Source organism: Mesocricetus auratus, unplaced genomic scaffold (assembly GCF_017639785.1).
Source record: "Mesocricetus auratus isolate SY011 unplaced genomic scaffold, BCM_Maur_2.0 Super-Scaffold_100019, whole genome shotgun sequence".
Taxonomy (NCBI): domain Eukaryota; kingdom Metazoa; phylum Chordata; class Mammalia; order Rodentia; family Cricetidae; genus Mesocricetus; species Mesocricetus auratus.
Window position 1 is genome coordinate 10841818 of NW_024429200.1, and position 20145 is coordinate 10861962.

At 46.8% G+C, this 20145-nt stretch overlaps 1 protein-coding gene and 1 long non-coding RNA gene across 7 annotated transcripts in view; one reads left to right on the top strand and one right to left on the bottom strand.

The window, feature by feature from the left end:
* Positions 1 to 6588, bottom strand: part of Mest — a 56288-nt gene extending 49700 nt beyond the window's left edge. For 2 of the 6 annotated variants that reach the window (XR_001197515.3, XM_040728612.1), the window contains exons 1-7: positions 6328 to 6586; positions 3826 to 3980; positions 2330 to 2409; positions 1861 to 1938; positions 1615 to 1751; positions 1393 to 1451; positions 369 to 409 (exon numbers count right to left, since the gene is read on the bottom strand). Coding sequence is in view for 4 of the 6 variants with exons in the window: in XM_040728612.1 (XP_040584546.1) it covers positions 369 to 409; positions 1393 to 1451; positions 1615 to 1751; positions 1861 to 1938; positions 2330 to 2409; positions 3826 to 3980; positions 6328 to 6353 (576 nt within the window). In the remaining 2 variants the exon portion in view is untranslated. Of the gene's footprint in view, positions 1 to 368; positions 410 to 1392; positions 1452 to 1614; positions 1752 to 1860; positions 1939 to 2329; positions 2410 to 3825; positions 3981 to 4985; positions 5082 to 5194; positions 5912 to 6327 lie in introns of those variants that run through there. The other 4 variants (XM_040728611.1, XR_005869719.1, XM_040728610.1 and 1 more) reach the window with 4 other exon arrangements.
* Positions 6589 to 7556: 968 nt separating this feature from the next.
* On the top strand, positions 7557 to 9331 carry LOC121133003. Its single transcript, XR_005869721.1, has 2 exons — positions 7557 to 7824; positions 8517 to 9331. It is a non-coding gene; the product is annotated as an uncharacterized LOC121133003 (long non-coding RNA).
* Positions 9332 to 20145: the final 10814 nt, after the last annotated feature.

Below are 20145 nucleotides of genomic sequence, written 5' to 3' on the forward strand. Positions count from 1 at the left end.
ATAAAAATGGACCTTAGCCATAGCTGCTTCTGAAAAAGTAAATGTATGATCCCTAAGTGTAACTGAAACCAAGGTTAGCCTAGGATCTCAACCTTTTCAAACATCATACTTATGGCACACATCTTCATATAATTGTATTTCTCTAAATACTCATCTCTTTTGTCTCAGACGTATTTGGTTTTATGTAGGAGAGCCTGCTTTATTTGACTAAGGAGGGAAAAATTAACTTGAATAATGTGAATTCATGATAAAGAAGATTTCGGTAGACTGGGTCATCACCACAGGTGTGGCCCTTCAAAGACCCCAGGTGTGTTGGGTTTTAATGTCACAGACATCTAAACTGAGGAGCTAGCAATGAAGCTGCCAACCTTTTGGAGAAGGAGAGGCCGGTGGGTTTCAGGGAAGATACCTGTGGAGAGAAAGACTTCTTAGTCACTTACCAACAGCACAACCATTACCAGAAACTAATTACCTGTCAGCCATGTACTGCATAACAACTGATACTCAACACGGCACCGCATACATGTGTATCTGGCTGAGGCATGACTGTACTTTGAATTTCTAAAGATTCTGTTTAACAGTCAAATTACAGCACACTGGAACTACTTTGCTTGGCTCAAAGGCACAATTGGATTAAGTAATCCATGTGATTTTCCATATGCATTGATGCCTGGGCCTAAACTCCCTTTAACATCCCCACTGCTCTGAACACACATGGTGTTAATGAACGAGACTGCAAACACACATGCATGCGTGTTTCAGCCAGTAGATTCTAGTAAAAGAAAATGGCTTCTTTGCTTTTGCACTGATAAAGGGACAGACCCACTATTCTCTCAAGCCACCATTAAGGCATTCAGGTGGGGGCATTTGGGCATTTCCTGGATTACTGAACTCCTCAGTGACAGGAAAATAAATTCCAGTTAACACTCATTCATTCCCAGCTGATACCTGGCACCACCACCAAAGAAGAGATTACTAATGCAGCTTACCAGCCAGGTCACCACAATCACATTTGTGGTAGACCTTTTTGTTTGTTTTGTTTTTGTTTTGGGGCAAGGTTTCTCTGTGTAGCCCTAGCTGTCCTGAAACTCATTACATAGACCAGGCTGGCCTTGAACTCAAGAGATCCACCTGCCTCTGCCTCCCAAGTGCTGGGATTAAAGGTGTGTGGCATGGCACCACCGGGCTTCATTTTATTTTCTGTATGCTTGAAGACATATCCCATAAATGCCATCAACTATCAAAAACTATTCAAGGCACAACAAAGGTAAAAGATGCCCTATGTCTAGTGTCTGTTTATAATGGCAGATTACCATATAGATGTCTTTATGACTTAAAAAGGTGGCTTTCCTAGGCTACACCCCACTTTCCACCTACCACCACGGCAATTACCTCCATTTGATAGACAGAGACTCTTTATGGTAAGCCGTCCAGATCGATTCTGCTTGTACCTGTAACAGGGAAAGAAGAAACACACATGTCCCTGAACAACTGGCACCCATGCAGGGGGCTGCGGACAACCCCCAAAGGTGTGAAGATCCCCAAATGATTCAGTTTCCTGTCGTCTTAAGCTCCTGACCCCTGTGCTGGGGACAGAAGTCTGGTCTCACTGACCTGTACAACAGCTCCTGAGCAACAATATCTCCATAGTCGTGAGACAGCAGGTTGATTCTGCGATTCTGTAGTCCCAGGTGCCGCAGAAGAGACTCCACGATGCTGGCCTGCTCAAATATGGAATACTGATGTGGTCGCTAAGGAAAAGGAAGCACAGACACGGCATGAGGTCACCAGAGCCTGACCTCCATTCATATGCATCCCGCCCATCACTGGGGCCCACCAAGCTAACGCGCTTACACTTACCGGTTTGTCACTGAAGCCAAAGCCTAAGAAGTCAAGGGCAATCACTCGATGAAACCTCAGGGTCAGACCTTCCCAGATCTGTAAGAAAGCAAGCATGATGTGCACTCTGCCCCCACACGCCACTGCCCTGCTCACAGCAGCACACACATGAAATTCATGCCTGTATGTCAGCTTGGATAGAGTGAAAGATCTCATGAAACCGCCACAGGCCTGGGTGAGCCCCTGGGAAAGACTGAGGCATGGCTTTTACTACACTGAGAGCATAACTCCAGCCTTTAACTTGGCATTGATCCTTTCTGGACAGCCAATGTTTTTATTCCCTTACAGTACATGAAAAGCAATTTCTACATTTAGTGAGATTTTATCAAGCAGTTTAAATCTGCAAGAGTCTTCTAGGGCTAACAAAAAAAATTCTAGAGTTTGAGTATTTCTTAGGACATAGCAGGACCTAGAAACCAGACTTCATTACCTTGTACCAGTCGTAGCTGGATGTTGGAAAGCCGTGTAGAAGCACAACTATCTCGGGGCTTCCAACCACACCCAGGGAGTCTAGAAGAGGAGAAAGAGAAATCAGTCAAACTCCCTGCAAAGTAGCACTGAAGTCACCAAAATCTAATTCAGTAAAAAGGATCAGATCAAATTAATGACTTTAAAATGCAAGTACACAATACTTTAGATGAGGGACTTCCTCTTAACCTGTATTTTAAATTGTAAATGACATACTTTACATGAAAATTCTCAAAACAGTTTGCTCATTAATATCACTTAGATTTTTTAGAGAGACAATCCCATATTTTAGTTATTAAGATGCAACTTATTTTTCATTTAGTAAAAAGTAAACCAGTTAAATTAAAAAAACAATTAAAATGCTATAATCACAACAAACCAAAGATTCTCTATACCGTATCACTACTCTAACATTTCTCTACGATCTGACATTTCTTACATACTACTTGTCCAGTACTAGCAGATCATACCCAACTCAAAAAGAAACTCACAAAATTCTATCAGTTACAAAAACAGGCTATTAGAGGCTCCAACTTTTTTCTATATGTGATATCAAATTATTCAAACAATAGAATACCTTGCCACAGTACTGGATTTAAATTAATACTGCCAGTGGCATAAAATTTTGCTAATAAGTTCAAAAATTATTTAATTAGAAGCAGTTAAAAATATGTACTGAAGAATCTACACAAATAATATATAACACTAAATATTAATTCTGGGAAAGCGCTAACAAGCCAACATAAAGAAAATTTCATACTTACTTGACTGAGTATAACAAATGAGAGGGGGTCAGGAGCAATAATGAAAAACGGTTTACGAAAAACAAACATTTTTCGTTATTGCTCTTGACCCCCGCCCAAAAGAAATCTTTTCCAATCTGTTTGTCAGTGTCTTCACCTATAAAGTGAGATTAGTGACACCTATCTCCAAGTGCTGTTGTAAAGATTAAGTGAAAAATGAAGATAATAAAGGTTAAAATATAACAGAATGTCTTGAACGTAATTAACAGTCATATTAATTCCCAGTAAATCTTATCAGGTTTAGATATATATAACAAACCATGGAAAATAATAAAATGACATATGGCATGGGCGGGGGTTGGAGGACCAAAGGTATATATAAATCTCTAAATATCATACATGTTACCTAACACTCGGGGCGTTCAAGAGAAAACTAGTGTCAAATACAAATGGGACTGGAAGAAACTTCCTTCATCAGGTACAATTCCACCCCACCTTCACCCCAGCGCCCCACCCCACCCCACCCCTCCCTCTATTGCTGAGTCGCCTGTTCTCAGGAGACTGGAGGGAATTGGTCCATTATTTCAGGTACACCTTATATGAATGGGATTACTCCCCTCAGTTACTGTGGAGCAACAGAGACCAAGGGACACAAAATAAGTACCTCAGCTGGTACCTATATGACCTTAGGATTCTCCAATAGAGCTGTTCTCACCTTGGTAGAAGATGCGCAGTCCCTTGTAGGTGAAGAACTTGCCAGAAGTCTTCCATGAGTGCAGAGCAGGGGAGAGCTGGGGAGGTGGGATGTGCAGGTATGCAGCCAGCAAGGGGACGGCCAGCAGCCCCACTTGGACCCACCACTCCCTCATCCTGTGGGAGAAGCAGTCAAGGTAACACTGTACACTTCCAAAAGTAAAAACGCAACATGGGTGGGAAACTTGGGCACTGTGAGGTAAATCTGTTGATTTCCACCCCCGTGTGGCCATGGCAGAAAAGTTTACCAAGAAAGTATGACGTGTGTACCCTTTGGTCACCGTACCCGCTCACCACCGTGCTTTCCATATGTGATCTTCGAGCATATATGCAATGCATTACGTGTCCTGAAGCAGAGACTGCGCCTGGCCTTTAAGTACACACCCTGTGGCCAGGTGAAGCCCTGTTTGGCACTACTGTCTGGATTTGGGCCAAGAGACTGACGAGGGACACTGAAAGCAAGGCAGCCACGGCACTCACATCCCAGTAAGCAGCTTTGCCCTGACCCTGAATGTCTAATCTCTTAGAAGTCTAGGCAGCAGATTGTATTTCTGCTCTCTTAGCCCACTCTTGGGGCGGTTCCCTTTTTAAAATTAAGACCCCGCCCACACACCTATCATTTAGGACTTGCTTTTGTCTGTTCAAAGGAAGCACGAATTTGTGCCCCCAGCTTGCCAAGCCAGGATTTATACGGTCCAGATCAATTTATCAACACTGGAGACAAGAATTAAAGCAACATTACAAACCACTTCCTCTGTCTATTTGTGACTTGCCATGGTCACCAAGGAAAGGGTTCTCTAAACAAAATGGGAGCGTGCCTCCTAAACTAAAACTAGAGATGTCACGAAGATGGATGCATGTGAAACAGTTGATTGCTAGAGTCCTGGCGGGGCGTGGGCTTGTTGGATCAACGTAAGAGCGCCCTAGGGCGCATTACCTGGCTTGGTGGGGAGGGGGTGGGCGGTTAACTCTAACAATAAACCTGACGTGGTGGGTGAAAAAATCGTCCCTCTCGGGAAACCTAGACTCCCTGCCTGAACTTTAGACTGCGCTTAGACTCTTTTTTTTTTTTCACCCCTCAAAGTCTCTGTGCGATGAACAGTCACAATAGTTTGGGTCTACCTTTCAAGGCAATACTAGAAATGGCTGGAAAACTGCCAGGACATGATGGTTTTATCGCAGTCTGTGATCCGCTAACGGGCTCTACCGCCGAACCTCCTTGAAAGGCAAATAACAAAAGCGTTAGGTTTAGGGGTTTGTCTGTTTGTTTGTTTTATTGTTCGTTTTTGATTGGCTGGCTGTTTTCCTCAGAACCCATTCGGTCCCGTTACCTGTTCACACATTTTCACGTAGCCTCTGGGGCATCCATGGCAGGTCTCAGACTGAATCTGCAGTGACTCAGCAGAACACCGGGAGGGGCGCCTACAGCAGAGCTAACGGGCTTCCCGCTCGCTCGCTCGCTCGCTCGCCTGCTCGCTGGGGAACAGAGATGCCACACCCACGCTCTCCGCACCTACGTCGGTGCACCTCCTCCACTCAGGAAAGGGGGGCCAACCCCCCAGGGAGCCGTTTTCAGTCTCAGTTACCTTGGTAAAAATACCCCCCCAACATTTTTACGATTTTTAGGAGTCAAGCAATCTGGCAATCAGGCGAAAGGTTTAAACAAATATTTTTTAAGTCAAATCCCCATTATTTGATGGCGCCATGATTTAGATTAAAAATTCAGCACACCCCCGTAACAAACTTTACGTGCCTTGATTTCTTATTTCTGTAAATGGTGGAAAGACGCATTTATCTGATACCACCAAAGCAGCCCACCGACCACTTCTCAGCGAGAACTACGTTGTGAACCCAGAAACCGAAGCAAACATGTCTCATAACACTTTAACAGTCTGGCCGATGTCCCCGGGCTCCCGGGGGCTCCCATTTCTGGCTTCGGAACAACACTTACTGCCGCGGTCACGCAGCACGGCCAAGGTCCAGTCACACCTATGCGGTAACTACGCCACTGTGATGCCAGATCCGCGGCAATCTCGGCTCCTCGAATCCTAAATCACACACCAGGGTCTAAAAATCCTAAGTCACGCCACAACAATGACCAGCTCTACAAATCTTAGGACGCACCGGGCGTTACCGAGGTTCACGGACCCTAAATTACGCCACCACCACCTCCTAAATCACACCACAGCAAAGACCCTGACGAAAACCCCTAATTTTCACCAGGGTTACTAATACAGAGATCCTAAAATGCCTAAATCTCGCGCAACGGACCCCGGTGATTTTTAAAAATCACCAGCGAGGGCGATCCCGACCGCGTTCGGGCCGAGCGACTACCTTTCAGCCCGGGGGGCAGCACGGCCACCTTTTGGTGAGGATTTTGCCACGGGCAGCTCCGGGGTGGCAGCGGCACCCACACGGAGTCGGGCCAGCCACACCCCCCTCGCGGCACGGCCGCAGCACCCACCTGCGCAAGCGGTCTCGGCGCACCATGGCCGCATTATCCCATGCCGCGCGCCGCAGGATTGCGGATCACGGGGCGCGCCGAGGCGCCCACAACCGTACAGGATCGGAGGTGGCGTCGGCGCAGCCCACGGTCCGCGCAGGGCGGCCCGCGGCAGCGAGCAGCCTCTCGGGCGAGCCTGCGGCACTGCGCCGGCTGCCGCAGAGGAGGGCTGCTCCGCCTGCGAAGATGCACCGGGATGTGCTGGTGGCCGCGGCAGAGCGGAGCGAGCGGGCACCGGCTTTTAGAGCCCACCGAGCCCCGCCCCGGCCCGCCCACCATGCTGCAGTGTCCCGCCCTCTCGCTCCCGCCGCAGAGCCCCGCCCCACCTCTGCAGAGAAGGGGGGCCTCGCTCGCGGGCGCCTCCTGGGGAAATCAACCCCCTCTTTCTTTGCAGATCTCTAATCCTGAACCCCACATTTTGTTGAAGAAACCCTTTTCCCAGGTGATAACGCCTCAAGCAAAGATGACAAATATCTGAGATTCCCCCACCCCCCCCACACACACACCCTTCCTTTGGACCACGCACAGCTCCCCAGCCCTGGTCCTCAGGATTAGGGGCCTCATTGTGGCACCCACTTTCTTTCTGCATCCTAAATGGGTGCTGAGTCCTGGGAGTGACTACGCAACCGAAAATGCCAGCTACCAGAGCGCGGCAACACCGAGCCTTTAACCCATGGTAACAATGAAGGAAGGACACACTAAATGACTAGGGAATGGACAAGTTCTGCTGAATCCCCCAGTGGGCTAAGTGGATACATCCATGGAAGGGCCGCGACCGCATAAAGCAGGCCCGAGATTCCACCATCACCACGGTGGCACCGGGATGCTTCCCCTGCAGCAGCGCGACGTGGCCTGCATGCCAGAAGCTGCTGCAGTGCTGGGGACCGTTCATCAGGGGCACATGCCTCCTTTATTTACACACAACACAACTGCAATGCCAACACCCTAGAGGTACGGGCAAAACTGGACGTTTTTTAAAATCCATAGTCCTTTCAAAGGCATCTCTCACACCCCTTCCCAAAGTGCGGAGCATCGTGCTGCCCGCATGCTGTTTGGAGCTGAACGCTGAAATTCTTCCAGCTCAGGAGCGAGCTGGGGACACAGCGCACAGCGTGGGCTGGCCCAGCGGGGGCGCTGCAGGCCTCTCTTACGCACCTGGTTCACAGCGTTCGGGCTTTGCCGCAAGCAAACCCAGCCGTGCAGGCGAGAAAGACTCGGCCAGAGGACCGCAGCGGGTCAGCCGAACCCGTGGGCATCTAACCTGTGGCCATCTAACCTGTGGCCATCTAACCGCGCACCCGGCGTTGGGAGCCACCCAGCAGACACTAAGAGTGCCAGCACCTGAGAGAGGGTCATCAGAGCGCCTAACGCGGCGACGGTCCAGGGTATCCTTCTTCGGGGATGGCATGAAATAAACGCTCGTTCAGAACCTCGCGGGGCGACACACGGGGTTATGGAGTGAGTGAAGGATGGAACTTTACACATTTTCTTTGTTATTTCAGAACATTTGCCAACAGGTCGGCCCCCGGTTTCCCAGCCTAAGACCCTCACAGTCTGAACTCATGTCTCATTCACCTTTTGTATCCCAGACCCCTAACAGACACCGCATGAATAAGTTCAAGACTTGGAGGGCGCTCAGCGGAGGAAGTAATTAAGGGAGGAGGAAGGGGTTGTCTTGAGTGATGAATAGACATTTACCAGAGACAAAGAACATTCCAGCCCGAGGGGACGGCTTTCGCAAAGCACTGGGGGCTCCAGACCGAATAACCTTTGGTTAAAAAAAAAAAAAAAGAAAAAGTGTTTCCTTTGGGCGCCAGCACTGATTGGAGGGCGGGGGAGGGGGAGACCAGAAAGAATAGTTCCTCGGGAGGAATGTGGAATGTGTTCTAAGTGAGAAGCTGCAGATGTATTTAAAACCCTGTAGGGCCGCAATACAAGCAGGAGAGTACCTACCTACACCAACTAACCACCAAACCCTTTAAATGCCAAACCGCTTAGCAAAATTTGAACTAGTGTTCCCTGTAGAGTAAAGGCATTCTGATTTTTAACAATCGCCTTTGCGGAAAGCTTCTGCGTTATATATGTTTCTCATATTTGCTGTCAATGAAACCTTTAAACCTTGCAAACAATTCCACTTTCTTTCTCATTAGGCCGAAGCACCAGCCTCTAAGATGAAGGCGATTTTCTAATTAATGGACCGAGTGCCCCACAAAGGAACCCATTCTGAAGACCGGGGAACAGTCTACCCACATGGAACCAGAGGGTCGTGGGGCGGGCACGTTGTTTAATCCCCCGAGGGGGGACAGTCAGTGAAAGCGCTGAGCCGCAGAAGCAATTCCAGGCCAGGCCCAGGGGAATCCTTCCTGCTCGGGATGACTAGCACTAACTTGGGTGGTAAAGGGACGCAGAACTTGGTTAGACAGAGAAAGCTGGTTGCAGCTCCGACACAAAGGCAAGGAGCCGAGAAACAGGCGCGCCGCGAGGATCGGCGAGGGCTGGGGAAGGCTTCCTAACGTCCAGAGAGAGGGGGAATCTTCCAGCCTGGGCCGGTTTACTTCTGAGCCTCCTCCACGGCGGGGAGAATCTGACCTACATTCTAAAAGCCCCTGGAGTACCTGAGAAAACATGAAACTTCATACATGAAGAGTCGGCTACCGGGTTTGCTGCCGGCACCCCCCTTCTTCCAAACAGGCTATCTTGGCGGACGTGACCCACAGCAGAGTTCCCTCGGCCAGCGGCTTGTCGGACACTCCCTTCACATTCCTTTTCTAACATGGGTTCACGCTGTAAAATAGCACCTCATATTTGTGCGGAAATCAGCGTAGAAACGTCTCCATTTACGGTCTCATAACAGCAAACAGTAAGAAACCAGCGCGGCTTCTACTGTAGGTTCAACAACATTATGTTTCTAACCCCATTTTAAGCGCTGTAATAATAAGACAAATACAAGAATGCTTACAGACAACAGGTCAGAGCCACTTTCTAAAGCCATAGTTACAAATTTGAATAAACTAAAAAAAGTGAGGATGAGATAAATGCATTGGAACAATAATACTTGGTTAAAGGAGATTAGGGCTTGATTTTTTAAAAAGGTTTCAGTGGGTCTGCGAGAGATGGGTTTGGGGTTTCTTTGGGGGGTGGGGTTAGAAAAAAAAAGCTAGTATGTCTGAAGTTATGGAGATATAACCCAGAATAACCTGATGATCCTGTGTTATTTTGCTCATCAAACCCCACTGAGACTATTTTATTCTGCTTTACAGAGTAGGTGTTAAGAGACATTTAATGTAATAAATCTATTCCAGTGTAATAGGGATAAAACTAAAATGCTCTGTAAATCGTGGGACTCCGGAGCAACCAGCCTAGCTGGAGTTCCTACTATGAGCGTAAGTATCACAGGAACCGGCTAGGGGAGAATTTCCATCCATCCCTGAGAAAGATCCTGCAGCTCGAGGGACTGTGTGCTAACGCCGGGGAGCCGCGGGCTGAACCCAGATGTGTCTGGCTGCAGAGCTGGCGTTCTTTCCACTGCCCCACACTGCCTCGCTGTGTGAAATAACTGGGCATGTTTAGTCTAAAGAAAAGGAGCCTTGTGGAGTGAGGGGAAGGCGGAAATGTGTCCGCAGTCTTCAAATATTTGTGGAAGCGGCTTTAGACATTTTATCCCATATGGCTCCAATGAGCACAAACGGCACAGAAACAGAAATCCATTCAGCGTAAAGAATTTTCCAACAGTCCAACCCTGCTAGGAGGGTTGCGTGGCTCCTGACATGCCTCCTGTCACTAGGGACTGGGCGAGCTGGCAGCCCGTGGGTAAGGTCCTGGTCTTTAGCTCAATGAATGGCCTTTGAAGGCTTTTACCAGTCAGTGGCACAGAAAGGTGCGGGCTTGGCCAAACAGATCCCTGTGTCCAGGGTACAATCTACCCCTCAGTCTTTCCCAGTCAGCATTCTGAGCCCCAGACTCGCTTAGGAATATATTAGATACATTAGGTGCGGGAGAAGCTGTGAGTTTACTGATAATTCCGTCAGTTTGTTTTGCCTCTGGCCATCCCCCCCCCTCTCTCTCTCTCTCTCTCTCTCTCTCTCTCTCTCTCTCTCTCTCTCTCTCTCTCTCTCTCTCTCTCTCTCTCTCTCTCTCTCTCTCGACCAAATGTATCTAATGTATTCTTAAGTGATGTCCTCCTTCCTTTTCAGACTCTTTTTGAGGTTAAAAAACGCAGCAGAGAGCTCCAAAAATGAGTGGCAGAGGAGGGAATAATATCAAAGCCGAATAATGCAGTAAGAAGCAGGTAGATGACACTGCAGTGTCACAGTGTGTCCCTAAACAATCCTCGCACGCCCTGTACTCCCCGCCTTCCATCATCCCAAACCCGGAACCACCGAAGCCCTCTGCTCGCCGGTAGAGGCCATCTTAGCCACTCGAACATCACCAGGCTTGAAGGATTCTAATTAACTAATAGCATCTTGCATTTTCACAGCTCTTTACCCTTCTCACACACATTATCTCATTTGCTGCTCGCCACAGGCCCTCTAAGGAGCAGCTACTTTCCAGAGCGAGCTGGCTGGCGCTCCTTTCCCAGCTGCCTGGGAAGGGAGGCTGCGGCTGTGGCTGCGTTCACGCTGTTGGGCCTTGCTCCTTCTCTTCTGCTGTGTTTTCCTCCAGCTCCAGGGAGCAGACCCCGCCCGGGGCAGGTGTTTTGGGGTTGCTCTTAACTTTACTCCTTCCTCCGCTGTGCTGCCCCTGGCCCTGCAGGAGCCCCAGGCAAGCACGCCAGCACTTGTGTCTCAGGGCTCGTTGTCCCCAGCAGCATGCTCTCCCTGGCTGCCCAGGCCTCGCCTGGCATCCTTCATTTAGCAATTCCCTGCACCACGCACCAGGAGTCTGGCCACTCCCGCTTAACACGAGAGGCTCAGGAGGGGCTGCGGCTGGCTTTGTGCTGTGCAGCCGCAGCACAGGGATGCGGGGGGGGGGGGTACAGGGACACCCCCTCCCAAGATGCCCCGGGGAGGGAGGGTGCACGTACACTTCCTGAGACCAGAGGCACGTGGTCTCCCCAGCCCTGTTCTCAGGGTCTACAAGGCCAAGCCTGACTAGAGTGTCTCCACCTCCCCCTGGCCCAGCATGGGCTGCACCTTCTCCCTGCCAGGCCCCAGCGCCACCTGTTGCAAAGGGTATAAAATGGCAGACCGCCCCCTGATGCTCTGGGCAACGGATAACCGGAAGAGTAATGCCTTGAGGGGCCTCCCTCATCTGAGTACTTTCCACGCTCGAACGTTAAAAGTAGAGGCCAAGGAAGCAGTGTTTCCGTGGTTATTAACTATGGAGTCTTTCTCCTCCAGGCTCCCATGTGTGCAGCTCCAACCCTTGCCTCTGAACCCCCACCCCACCCCACCCCACCTGTAAAGTTAATCGTGACCTCTGTTTTCCTTTACGAAGGTAACAGACACATCATACTCAACAAAGTCTAGGTTAAATTCATCACCTATCTCCTCCTCCTCTTTCCCACGCTGCAAACCGACCCAGCCGCATTCTCCGCCTCCTTCCGTACCCTGTCTTGGCCACCGCCAACCACTCCGACCTTCCACGCACAAGTGTCTTTTCATTTTCACCTCCCAAGCCCCTCTTAAGTCCCTGGTCCTCTCCCATGGCTACCACCCTTTCCTTAGCTCAGTCGCCCCCCCCAACCTGGACCTCTGCTTCCTGATTGGCTCCCAGGTCTCCACCGTCACAGCTTCTCTAGTTCCCCGCTGGCACACCTGCCAACGTGATTCGTCTAAAATGAAAACCTGATTGGCATCTCTCCTCTTCTTAAAATGTGTTACTGATACTAAATCCAACCTCTTTAGATTGGCACACAGAACTTGTCACACAAAAACCCTTCAGAATCTGGCCCTTGCCTTCCTCTAGAATCTTCTCTCTTGCCCTCCTCGTTGTCCATTCTCCAACACTTCATGATCTGACCAACCACTACTCATCAAATATACCAGGCAGTTTTTTTCCTCCGTGTCTTCACATAAGTCTCCTACCATAATCAAATGTATCCTTTTACACTGTGTCTACCTCTAAAAAAAATCCTATTCATTCATCACAAGTCAGTGTAGTCACTGTGTCTCTCGTCTGCCTTCCTACAGAAACCTCTCCCTCCTTCCATTGTGCCTTCTGTCCCTTAGGCACACTTCAACAGATGCACTCCCCTACCATATCTCCTACTGTGTCTCCTCTGTCCACCCAACATTTCATAACGATGACAAGAATGAATAACAGCAAAACTTTGCTGATCATTTTGTGCCAGACTCTGTCTATATCTTTATATTTACCAATAAGACATCCGAGACTTTGAAAGTCTGAGAAACCCGGCCCACGATTTCGAGACTGGTAAATTGCTGGGAAGGATTTGAATCCAGTTCAATCTAATCATACTTATCCATTCATCAAAGAATTTAAGAGAATTATCATAGCATCTGGGGGAAGTCATTAACAGTACTAGCCTTGCAGGGAAAATTGGACTGCTATTCTACTCCAGTGGATGGGCATAGAGTGTTCTAACTTAAACTGAGGGAATGAGAAGCTAGAGTTAGCAGTCTTGACGACAGACTAAATGAGAAAACGGTCGTGTTATTATCTCATCATTTCGGATCTTAATAGAAGAATGTGATGAATGTTCTTGCTAAGGGATGTCATGATTCAAAGCAATAGCGTCTTCTTTTTGTTGTTGTTTTCCCTCAAAACTCATGGATAAGTTAGAGAACAGAGATCTAAATTGAAAACCAGTAGAATGTTCAAGAAGTTGCCAGAGATGGAGATACCATTGTGAGGTCTGAGTTCTCGTGTGACACTAATGTGCCTAGCATACAGAAGCACATATTATCACAATTACTATTGTCCTTAAGATAATTAGCTTTCCGCCTGGTGTTGGGGAAACAGAGAAGCAAAATGATAGATTATTTAATATGGCTGTGATCAAAATTCTAAGGGAGTATCACGTGAGATCCACCAGGGAACAAGGAGAGAGGCAAGGAAGGTCTCATGATAGAATTTCTAGAACTAGCACCATACTAAAAGGTGACCAGAGCACCAAAAAGTGTAGAAAAGGTCATGGAAACCTATACTGGCATGGCTCTGTACTCAAAGGAAGTTCCAGATGCATCCAGAAGTCCAAGCAGGGACATCAAACTGCAGGACAGACCAGCACATCCCCATCTCCCAGCCCCAAGTCCTCCCCAGCATAGAAGAACCAGCCAAGTACGAACATAGTGGAGTGTACATTGAGTGAGAGGCCCGGGGCCAGCTCTGCTAGCACAGCCCGTTAAGGCCCACCTCTTCCCGGAATCCCAGCCCGAGCCAGGTGTCCAGCATACTGCCTCACTGTTTCCCGGCCAAATGACAGGGAAGGCTGCTTAAAAATCGACATTCTTTACCACAGGTCGTTAACTTTATATAGGCAAAACATATTTATGTTCCTCCAGTCTTTCAATAAACAGAGAAGAGAAAATGTCTGTGAGTTGTTCACCCTGCCCCCCCCCGCCCTCCCCCGTGGTGGTGGAAGGGAGCTGTCTTTCTGATGGGAATCACTAATGAGACACATGGGGGTGGGTGTTCAAAGCTAAACAGAGGAACACTGTTGCTAAAATTCAATAGATCTATCTTTTCGTGGAGGATAGTTTAGCACTATCAAAATGGGCCCAGCAATATCACTGTCAAATTATCCTACACGTATGCTCCCTGGCATGTGTCCAAGATTAAACAATACTGCATTATTTAGGGGAAAAATTTTTTTTCTAAACTGGAAATGACTTCAACGTCCATTTATAGAGTACATGTGAAGAAGTCTTCTAAGATGCCAAACTTCTCAGTGTTATGTGAAAGAGCAAAATTCAAAACAGCCTATACATTGTAATACTGCGTGCAGAAAAGCACGTATGGTCCATGTTGCTAAATATAATGTCAGCATGTAACTCTGATAGCAGGGATATCTTCCGTCATGGATCAGGAACTCCTGTAAAACCCTGGAGGTGACAAAGCAGGTCTCAGGGACAAATGTGTTCCTCTAAAAGGCTTGGTTGGTTTTAGATTTAAATTTGAGCACCTTAGGAGGGTGTCCCCTGACATTCCCATTAAGCTGCCTGTTCACCCACACCCTGCTCTCCCCTCTGTTGGTACTTGGCCTCTAAATATACATGAAAACAGACACAAGGAGGAGGAAGGCTGAATGGATGCTTAGTCCTCACTTTCCATTCTATGTGGCAGGCAAACATTTCTTTCATACCTCAAGGGAAGGTGGGGCTTGGACCCAGGTCTTTCCTGGCAGGGAGAGTGTGAGGGTAGGGGTGGGGACAGCAAGTCGGCAGGGATCTGAAGGGAGAGGCTTGGAAGTTGTGGCTGTGGTTCAGATAACAGCCTGGGAAACGCGGACAAATGAAGCCCACGTTTGAAACTTTTCTGATCCCAACCGTTGCAATGAGAGAACATCTAAGCATCTTTGAAACTGGTGGTTCATCACCTAGGCTGCTGGGCAACGGTCTAGTGTACAGAGGAAGAACACTAGTCCTAACTGTCCTGGAGGCTCTCAGTCTCTGGTTGCTGTGAATTAATTCCTCCTTCTTTACTTTGTTGGCACCAGATGCATAGGAAACAAGAGTTGTCCCAGCCAAGGTACTATGGAAATCAAACTGGAACATCCCTGAGCCAAGGTCTCCAGAAAATTGGTGCTGTCTTGGCTCATGCTGCCCACCACTAAGGATTGATGGTTTCCACAGTTAAAAACCTTCGAGTCTGCAAAAGATTTATCTTAAAAAAAAGAACAAAGAGCATTTCCAAATGAAATATGCTCTTGTTTTTGGCAACAGATAGACGGACTGGCCCAAGAGTTCCCATGCTATGCCATACTGTTTCATCTACTGGAAATTCTTCAGCAGGATAAAATGATTTACTTGAAAAAGTTTCACTGAAGGAAGATGGGCAATTCAGAGTCATGTCTTATGTGGTTGTGTTGTGTAACAGTTTCCTCCAAGATTAAGACATTCTATGCTGTAGTGCAGGGGAAGCTCCTTAAACAGAAAAACAGAAAGGGAAAAAACTCAACATAGCTTCAGGAAATGCCTGAAACCGACTAGATTCACTAGGCCACTCTCTGCTGTAGTGGGCAATAAAAGTTGAGAATCCCTCTCAGAGGAGCAGAGTTGAGGTGCTAAGGTGACTCTCAGACAAGCCAACATGCCCGGAAGAACTTTAGACCAACCTGTTGAGCTGCCAGCAGGCTGTGCAGTGAGCTCCAGGCTTCCTAGCTTTTGTGAGCTGTAGCCATGCTTGGATGAGCGTTGGTGATGCAGCTGTCTTTGAGTCATTTCTGCTCCTGTAAGCAACCCCTCACACTGCTATAAGTAACCCCAACAAAAATCCATTGGTTCACCAAGTGAACTTTGGCGGTGTCTGTACTTTGGTCTGTCATGGGATTCCCTATGTGGAGTGAGTCGATGTGTGTGCTGCATCTTCCCAGGAAAGTTTTCTCACACAACTGATATGAAGAATGGGGATGCACTGTAAGGCTGGAGTGGAGAAAGTGGTCCATGAAGGAAGTCAAATCTACATTCACCTGTGGTTTGGGCTTGACTTCTTAGAAAAATGCAACAAAACAGGGAGTCTACAGGCATGGAAGCAGCTGGGTTACTAGCTGCTTGCTGTCAGGAATGTGCAAGTCCTTTAAGACAAACCTGAAGAGCCCACCATCTTAGACTAGATAGAGTGTGCTACATTCATACAATGGCACAGAGTTGATATGTAGCCCAGGCTAGCCTCACACTAACAGAGCTCCTCCTCTCTCTGCCTCCCATGTGCTGGGATGCACCAGGCATGTACCACCATGCCTAGCTCTTTTAACTTCTTATTTTAAGACATATCTCACCAAATTGCCTTGATTGGCCTTCAGCTCAGCTATATAGTCCAGGAAAGACTTTCCTTCAACTTGTGATCCTCCTGCCTTAGGCTTCAGAGTAAGTGTGACGATAAGTCTGTATCACCAGAACAAGTTACAGTTAGAGTTTTTAACTTTCTTTCTTGATAACCTGTGGAAGGAGTAGACAGAAAGTCAGAACATGAAATAGAAATACATGAGCAACTGAGCCAGCTTGAACTCATTTCCACTGAAGAAAACTTCAAGCCACCAAAGTAGAACACACATAATTTTTAACTACACATGAAATAGTCACCAAGACAGGTCATTTTCTGGACCATAAGTCTCAACAAATTTTGAAACTCATATGATCCATTCAAAAGCTGCAATAGAATCAAATTATAAATTTGTTACAGAAAAATATATGGTAATCCTCAAGATTTTAGAAATTAAAAATAAATGTCTAAGCAATCTGTGGGTCAAATAATAGATCTGCTAGCATGGAAATAAGGGCATGGCACAGCAGGTTTGCAGGATGTGGCTCACACCGTGCTGTTAGGGCAGTTTGGGGAATGAGTGATTGAAGAGGATGTGTTTCAAATAAAAATAATAGCGTCTTCTACCTAGAGAAACCAGCAGGAACAAAGCAAACCCAAAGTAAACAGAAGAAAGGAAACAGAGAGCAGAAGTAATAAAACAGAAAACCAATTTTTAAAAAATAAATCAATGAAAATAAAAGTAAATTCCTTTAAAAAACACAATTAAAAAACTCTGGAGAGCAAAAAAGAGAAAAATTACTAGTTTCCAGAAGGAAATTAGAAAGAGTCCTTACATAAAAAGGAAACACTATATCAACAAATCTGATAACTTTGATGAAATTAATTCCTTTGATTCAAACTGTCAAGATCACTGAGTAGGGTATCTGAGGGGCCTGTATCTACACAATAAACTGGACTCAGGGTTCAAACCCTTCCCGCAGAGAAAAACCACAGTGACCTCACTGAGTCCTTCCAAATATCTCAGGGAGAAATAGCCCCTGTCTTTCGTTGCCTAGAACCAGAAGGGGCCACTTTCCAGCCTATTTGATGAGGCCAGCATTATTCCATTGCTGAGCAGGCAGAGGCAATAGAAGAAAACTATGCTCCAATGAATCCACAAAGTCCATTTGCAAAAATCCTTAATACATTTTTTGGCAAAGGGAACCTAGCAATACATAAAATGGATGATGACACATTATAACTAAATGGAGTTTGTTATAGAAATGCCAAAAATCATTTTAATATTCAGAAGCCAATTAATATAATTTACCACATGAAAAGATTAAATGTGAAGAGTCATCTCAGTAGATTTAGAAAAGCATTTGGCAAAATTCAGACTCCATTCTTGATTAAACTCTCTCGGCAAACTAGGACCAGGAAGAATCCTCTCAAGCCTAACAAAGGCTCAAAAACTTTCAGCCAGCATCACTTCCCTCTAACAGAGCAAGCAAGGTAAGGGGATTTTCCACCCCTTTCTTCCACATTGTTCTGGAAGCCTTAGACAGAGAAATAAGGTAATAAAAAAGACACACAGGTATTGAAAAGGAAGAGATTGAACTGTGTCCATATACACATGTGACTGTATGCTTCGAAAATCCCAAAGAACCCACACAGAAGCTACCAGAAGCAACCAGCTTGACAAGGTTGTGACACACAAGGTTAATAAATAAGATCAATGGCACACAATGACTTACCAACAGGGACAATTGAAAATTGTACTTCGAAAATACTATTTACAATAGCATCCAAAAATACAAAATGCTTGTGGATAATTTAAATACACTAAACAATCAGCACTCTAAAGAGAAACCAATTATCTAAGTAAGTGGAGAGTTGTACCAAGAACTTAGACTGAAAGACTCAGATTTTCAAAGTGTCATTGGCCTCAAACTGATGTAGAAATTCAATAAAATCACAAGAATCTGGAGTGTTTTGTAGTAGAAAATGGCAGAATGATCAAAGTTTATGTGAAATTGGTACGCCTGTAGTTCCAGCACCCGGGAAGCTAAGGCAGGGGGGTCATGAATTTCAGGCTAGCCTGGGCTACAGAGTGAGTTTCATGCAAGCCTAGGCTATAAAGACCCAGTCTCAAAAATAAACAAATGATCATATCAAACTAGAAATGCAAATGATAAAGATAGTCAAAATTTAAAAATATAAAGTAAAGCCACAGGAAATTGATTTCTATTCACTTTTCTCATGCAATGTGCTTTGATCATGTTCTTTTCCGCCTTATATTACCCATCTTAAGACTCACTATAGCTGTAGGGACCTTGCAGAGGTGATGCTGGTACAAATGCAGACACATAGGACAGTGTCTCAGGTGTATGATCACATAACTACCAGAGAGATCCCAAACAAAAGGATAAAGGACACACAAAATGAAACAAGTGGATGTACACACAAAAGATGTGAAAACATAAGAACCCGTGAGCCCTTATTTCACACACAGTTAGCTCAGACACTTGGATGAGACCATGGTAGACAAGGTGTCTCCATCAATTAGCTGTCATCTATTTGTGTCACCTTCCTTCTTGGGCAGGTACCCGAGAGAGAGAGAGAGAGAGAGAGAGAGAGAGAGAGAGAGAGAGAGAGAGAGAGAGAGAGAGAGAGAGACCCGGACCAGCTCTCCGTCCCCAGCTTGGCTACTTGGTCTTTCCTGAACATGGTGCTAATGGCCAGGCTTCTCCAGGAAGCAGAGAGGGATGCAGAGGACCCCGTGCAGCACAGGAGGGGGATAGCACGTGGAGAAAAGGAAGAGGCTTTCAGTCGGGCAAGTGAAAGCAGCCAGTGCCTAGCAGAAGGCACTGCACTCCAAATGGGAAAATAAAGCTGTTGCGATCTGTGGGGTGACTGCACATAGGGGAGACTTCGGGGTGTCTCTGGGAACACAGCATGAAGGAGGAGTGGGGTGTTCTTTGACCCCATGTACCAGCACTCTTGGTGATGGGGTAGAGAAGAGTGAAGGAAGACCGAAGATGTCGTGTGAGGGCACCTCTCTTCCTTCTGGCTGGAACAGAAGGTAATTTGCCAAAGAGGTCCAAATAAGATTAAGCTGGATGTGTTTAGAATAGGCCACTGAGGGACATGCAGCAGCAAGCTCACTAGGTATAAGAAAAAAGAACCTCTGAGCCAGCTTATGGGTGGGTCACCAGTGGGGTCCCTCCATGAACTGTCATTTCTTGAGTCACCTGCCCTCAAGCTCCAGGATAAAACTATTGCACTTCCGGAGGTCAGACCTGTTTTGCTTGATGGTAAATCATTCCACACATTCATATTAATACAAATGAAAATTCATTATGAAGTCAAATATAAGCATTACATGAATTTTAAGATCAAATGCAAATTCCAGGCTCACAATAATCCCTTAAAAAATTGCTTTTTGATACCCCTTCATGCAAATAAATGCAGCTCTCCTGTACCATTAGGAAGATTTTGGTAGAAACATTTGCAAAGTACCTCTTTAAAAAATTAAGGAGGAAATCAGGAATGTTCTTGGGATGGATTTTTTCCCGTGTCCAGACACTTTGGCAGAAGCCAGGGAAGTATTTCAAGTGGAAGGATCAGGACTGGGGGGACAGTGCAGACATCTGGCTGGGTTGGTTGGGCCAGCGCAAGCACACGCTCAAGGGACCGGGTGTGGGGCTGCTCATGCATTCCTGGGTGACATTTCACAGGGAAAGGGTGGGATGCTGCCCTGGCCTGGGGTCTGCGTGAGTGTCTCCAGGTAGACATAGAAACCTGGCGTTCTCAGAGAGGCAGATCGGGGTCACAGGGCGGCTTTTAGCTCAGAATCGGGGAAAGAGCTGGGACCCAGACAGAGATCTTGAGTTCATAGGATTAAAAAGACAG